The 6313-nt window shown below is 39.6% G+C and overlaps 1 protein-coding gene across 1 annotated transcript in view; it reads left to right on the forward strand.

Annotated features, from left to right (window-relative positions):
- PHEX (phosphate regulating endopeptidase homolog X-linked) overlaps window positions 1-6313 on the forward strand; it is a 218083-nt gene that overhangs the window by 12972 nt on the left and 198798 nt on the right. The window contains exon 3 of the mRNA XM_017540697.2: window positions 2955-3116. Coding sequence (XP_017396186.1) covers window positions 2955-3116 — 162 coding nt within the window. The remainder of the gene's footprint in view (window positions 1-2954; window positions 3117-6313) is intronic.

The raw sequence follows: 6313 nt of genomic DNA on the forward strand, positions 1-6313 counted from the left end.
TTTTTAGTAGATGGGGTTTCACCATACTGATCAGGCAGAATGATTACAGGTGCCTGCCACCACACCTGGCTAATGTTTTTGTGTGTGTGTATTTTTTGTAGATACAGGGTCTCACCATCTTGTCCAGGCTGGTCTCGAATTCCTGGGCTCAAGAAATCTGCCCACCTCAGACTCCCAATGCTGGGATTACAGGCATGAGTGGCAGTGTTTGGCCTCTAAACTAAGTTTTTGCTAGTATTTTTTTTTTTCTTTTGTGTTGTGAGTGAGGTGGGGGAGGTTTGAAAATGGTGGGGATTTTGAGGGCCTATAGAAATTAGAATGTTTCTATATTCACTTAATTGGAGACAAAAAGCTGTTGGAAATTTTTGTAAAAAATATAGGTAGGCCGGGCGCAGTGGCTCACGCCTGTAATCCCAGCACTTTGGGAGGCCTAGGTGGGCGGATCACGAGGTCAAGAGATCGAGACCATCCTGGCCAACATAGTGAAACCCCGTCTCCACTAAAAAAATACAAAAATTAACTGGGCATAGTGGCATGCGCCTGTAGTTGCAGCTACTTGGGAGGCTGAGACAGGAGAATTGCTTGAACTCGGGAGGCGGAGGTTGCAGTGAGCCCAAATTGTGCCACTGCACTCCAGCCTGGTGACAAAGCAAGACTCTGTCTAACAAAAAAAAAATATATATATATATGTATATATATATATATAGGCTAGAGAAATATCTAGTTTTATTTTTTTTTCCATTTTAAAAAGATTCTTTATTTAAAAGATTATATACTTAATTATAAAAGTCTGTATATATTTCAAAATGAGAAACAAGAAGTAATATAAATTAATGATAATTCTTTTCAAAACACTAACTAGCAAATATAATGACAAGGAAAAAAATTAGGCCACATGATCCGGGAAGTCTAACAAATCTCCATTTGTCTGTACTGAAAATTTTTTTTTCCCCATTTATTTTATTGCATTTTAGGTTTTGGGGTACATGTGAAGAACATGCAAAATTGTTGCATAGGTACACACGTGGCAGTGTGATTTGCTGCCTTCCTCCCCATCACCTACATCTGGCATTTCTCCCCATGTTATCTCTCCCCAGCTCCCCTCTAGTCTTATTTTTAAACCTGGAGGAGCCACACATGTAACCAAACTGTAAGATATGTATCTAAATTTACACAGATTATGCTTTTTTGGGGCAGTTCATTCATATTTAGCTGAAATCTCATTGGGTTTTCATTACTTCAAACAAAAATATGTACTGGCATTATTTAAAGTATGAAAATTGCTCAGAATGTCACCTTTCTAATGTCATTAAAATATTGGCTGCTTTTTAAAAAAATCAGTTGGTGCATATCTTTGTGCTAGAGTGGTAGCCGGCAATTGCATGGCTGTTGGAAGAGCGTTGTTGAGTATTGGGAATTTTGGAAACTTCTCATTTTGTAATGAAGGGTTTTCTTTTAAAGCTCATGATTACATATTTATGTACACGTCTCCTACCTATGGGCTGTCTTCTGTATGTAATTGTGTATGGGCTTATGAAAGAGGAAAAAATGGTAGATCAGTTGATTGTGTCTTCCTGTTAACTTATACACATACTCAGTTCTACCCCTAGACCTGGGTCCCTCATTTAGAATACCCTACTTTGGCCCTCCTCTGGCCGTGCATCTCCTCCAGTCAAGCGGTCTGTGAAGCCGAGTAGGCAGCTCTCTCCTTCTATACCTCAGAATTTACTGCCTGATGGCCCCAAGCTTCCTTCCAGGGTTTGTGTGGACCTCTTCCAGGGCTTTATTTCTCTGAGAGCTACACTGAATATCAAGGAGCTCAAGAATTTGAAAGTATATTATAAATATAACTTTAAATATTTAGATAGATGACATATGGACCTCTGTTTCCATTAGCCTTCGCTGTGAGGTAAACCACCCAGACCATAGCAGCCTGGAACAGAAATGATTTAGTATTTCTCATGATTTGATGGGTTTGGTGGATGGTTTCTCTGTTGATTTTTGCCGAGGCTCATTTGTGCAGCTGCATTCAGCTAGAGGGGTGCCTGGACTGGAAGGTGAATGATGGCCTTGGTCAATGTCTGGCAAATGTTCTGGTTTGGTTCTTCTCTATGTGGCCTCTTGTCCTCCAGGAGGCTGCTTCAAAGAGCAGCTTCAGGGTTTCATTGAAAAGGAGTTAATATCAAAGTTGCAAAGCCTCTTAAGGCTTAGCTTTGAAACTCACAGAAAGTTCTGCCAATTTTGTTGGTCAAAGCAAGTGACAAGGTCAGTCCAAATTCAAGGCAGGGGAAACAGACTCTACCACTTGATGGGAAGAGGAGCAAGTCACTTTGCAGAAGGACAAGAAGGATGGAAGAAAGTCACAGCTATCTTTGCAAGTGATTGGCCACACACTCAATTTGTATTCTTGTCCTACACCCCACAGATGTTAGGGATGATCCTGCAAAAACTGGTAACAATAATACCAGCAAACTTTTATCCATTCATTTTTTTTGAGAGACAATTCACGTTGTCACCCCAGGCTGGACTGCAGTGGTACGATCTTGGCTTGCTGCAACCTCCATCTCCTGGGTTAAAGCGATTCTCCTGCCTCAGCCTTCGAGTAGCTGGGATTACAGGTGTGCACCACCATATCTGGCTAATTTCTATATTTTTAGTAGAGTTGGGATTTCCCCATGTTGGCCAGACTAGTCTTGAACTCCTGATCTCAGGTGATCCACCTGCCTCAGCCTCCCAAAGTGCTGGGATTACAGGCGTGAGCCACTGCACCTGGCCTATCCATTCACTTTGAATGTAGTCATTTCATATAGTGAGGTAGATTCAAAGAGTTATTTAAGGGAAAATGTAAATGCCAAGGCTTGGAAACTGGTTGATATGAAATCATTGTTTAATTTGGAAAAGAACAGTATACAATGTTCAGTGCTTATTAATCCTGTGATTTTCTTTCTAAATAGCTGCTGCCATCTTAAGTAAAGTAAATCTGTCTGTGGATCCTTGTGATAATTTCTTCCGGTTCGCTTGTGATGGCTGGATAAGCAATAATCCAATTCCCGAAGATATGCCAAGCTATGGGGTTTATCCTTGGCTGAGACATAATGTTGACCTCAAGTTGAAGGGTAAGTTTCTACTGGGGTTTGGTGATACACTTTACAGAGTGCAATATTTGACAGGCAAAACATAGTTTGGGATTTGAAGCATGACTTCTCACTTTTTAACTATGTTTAATTCATTTCCAAGAATTTTGAAAGTTTGAAAGTTTGCAGAATTCTGGTCTCCCAGATCTCAACATAAGACTAATGTAGGTTGTTATGTTCATGTTTGCTGATTGTAAATTCTACTACCAAAGGATAAAGAGCATTTGGCTGAGATTGCAAGCAAAGGAATAGTTAATAAATAATTATATCAATATACTCATTTGTCTGTTGTATTCAGAGCAAACTTCCTTTCTTGCTTATTGTGTCCTGGATTTTCATGGCTTACAAAATGTACTTAACACCTCATCATCTTTTGACATCACTTTTGAGAACTCTGGATGACCCCGTGGTTGTCATATTGTTCCTATTAACTTCTAAGTTGGCTCTAGGGAGATTTGCTTTTCTCCCATGGCCGCTCTAGCAATGACAAGCTCACACACACAGACTCACACATGCATGCACACACACATATGTGCTCAAATGCATCCCCCTGCCCCCCGCCAAAGTTGGAAATGTCTGTTACTGGAGGATATTCTGTTTGCATTGGATCTAATTTTTACGCTAGGCTATTGGTGAAGACCACTTCAGGAGGGAAGTGGGAAGATTTCAAAGCCAGGCTATTTTTGACAACTGTGAGTTAGTTACATCATGTAACTTACATTCAGTAGCACCTACAAAAAATTCCTGAGAAGTTATACAAATCGTAATTTTTTCTTCCCGTTTATATTTTCCCAAGATTTTAAGTACATGAAACTTAAATATGTATCATTTTACAAGTGAAACTCTCAGCAAAATAATGAGATACCTGTTGTCAATTGTAAGGAAAAATGTGCTTAAATTTCACAACTAGATATAAATCACATGGACTTAAGTTTTCTATTAGGAGACCTAAATTTAGTCTTGGTAAATTATAAATGAGAATTTGCAGGAATATCAAGGTTTTCTCCTAACCCAACAGGCAAGATTCTCATACTATAAAATCATTAATAAGACCTTGAAGAGTGAGTTTACTCATATTTATTTCCCTGTAGGACATTAATTCATGTTGGTCTTTCATTTACCATTTTTGTCCATTTCCTATTTCCCTTCTCTGGCTTTCCTTACTCAATAGAGAGATGTATACACACACATGTGCACGCACACACATGCATAGTCATGCATGCAGAAACATTACTGAAGGGTAAGAAAACTACAAGATTTCCAGACATATGCTCCTTTTACCTTAGTTATAACCCAAAGATTTTTGTCTTCAGGACATGTAGTGGTTAACGATAACTTAAATAACTTTCGAGGGATGTCTGGAACTTTAGCGTGAACATTAAAATTAGTATCAATGTACTTTGTTTGAGGAGGATACTGTCTACAGGCTCCTTCAAAATTAATAGAAATGTGAGTAAATTGTTTAGCACAGGGTTTCTGTATTTGCTAACTTCCTTTTAAAAATTGAAAATTTTATTTCCTAGCTCCATTGAAGAAATAATAAAAGAGCAAAAATTAGAAGAAAAGTTGCTCATAAATCCACCCCAGGAAATAACTGCTAATAAAGCAATTGCGGATATTTCTTTCCAAGTTTTGTTGCATGTGTGGGCCCATGTGTGTAACTTCATATGCACACCTATAGTTTTAAAAAATTAGCTGATATTATGCATGCTACTCTAACTTGTTTTCAGAAACTATGCATTCCTCATAGACATAGATTATGTGAGTAGTAAATAACTTTTTTCTTTCTTTCTTTCTTTTGAGACAGAATTTCGCTCTTGTCACCCAGGTTGGAGTACAATGGGACCATCTTGGCTCACTGCAACCTCCACCTCCTGGGTTCAAGCAATTCTCCTGCCTCAGCCTCCTGAGTACCTGGGATTATAGGCACCTGCCACCATGCCTGGCTAATTTTTGTATTTTTAGTAAAGATGGGGTTTCGCCGTGTTGATCAGGCTAGTCTCAAACTCCTGACCTCAAGTGATCTGCCCACCTCAGTCTCCCAAAGTGCTGGGATTACAGGCGTGAGCCACCATGCCTGGCCAACTTTTCTTAATATAAATAACACTGTGATAAACATCCTTGTGTACACATCTTTGTGTCTTTGTCTAAATGTATTCTTAGGGATATATTCCCAGAAATTGAATTATTGGGTTGAAAAAGTACTCTAAATCTCATTTTTAATGCATATAGCCAAATTGCCTTTTAGAAAGTTTATTTCAGCTGGGCATGGTGGCTCATACCTGTAATCCTAGCACTTTGGGAGGCTGAGGCAGGTGGATCACCTGAGGTCAGGAGTTCAAGACCAGCCATGGCTAATATAGTGAAACCCTGCCTCTACCAAAAACGCAAAAATTAACTGGACATGGTGGTGCCTGTAATTCCCAGCTACTCAACAGGCTGAGGCAGGCGAATCACTTGAACTGGGAGACAGAGATCGCAGTAAGCCGAGATCGAGCCATTGCATTCCAGCCTGGGCAACTGGGCAACAAGAGTGAAACTCTGTCTCAAAAAAAGAAAAAAAAAAGTTTGTTTTTAGGTCTTTATATATATTTTTTTGATGTTTTAAAGGATACCTTTTTCCCATCAGCTGCTTTCTGTGGTATAAAGCAGAGGTCAGTAAACCACGGCCAGTAGGTGAAATCCAGTCCACTGCCTGGAAATCCTTTGACTTATGCATTATCAATGACTGCTTTTGCACTCCAGTGGCACAGTCAAATAGTTGCCATGGAAACTGGATGGCCCAAAAAGGCTAAAATATTTACTCTTTGACCTTTATAGGCAGTTTGCTAATCCCTGATGCCTAGTATAATATAGTAAAGCTTTGAATGTGTATTGGATTCGATTAGAACTGTCTTATTAGTTATTCTTTGGATTTCCTAGATAGTTAATAATAAAGTTAAGAAATACCAGAACAGGCTGAGCGTGGTGGCTCACACCTGTAACCTCAGTACTTTGGGAGGACAAGGCAGGTGGATCACCTTGAAGTTGGGAGTTCAAGACCAGCTTGACCAACGTGGTAAAGCCCCATCTCTACTAAAAATAAAAAAAATTACGGGTGGTGGTTCATGCCTGTAATCCCAGCTACTCAGGAGGCTGAGACAGGAGAATTGCTTGAACCTAGGAGGTGGAGGTTTCAG

This window comes from Cebus imitator, unplaced genomic scaffold (assembly GCF_001604975.1).
Source record: "Cebus imitator isolate Cc_AM_T3 unplaced genomic scaffold, Cebus_imitator-1.0 Scaffold128, whole genome shotgun sequence".
Taxonomy (NCBI): domain Eukaryota; kingdom Metazoa; phylum Chordata; class Mammalia; order Primates; family Cebidae; genus Cebus; species Cebus imitator.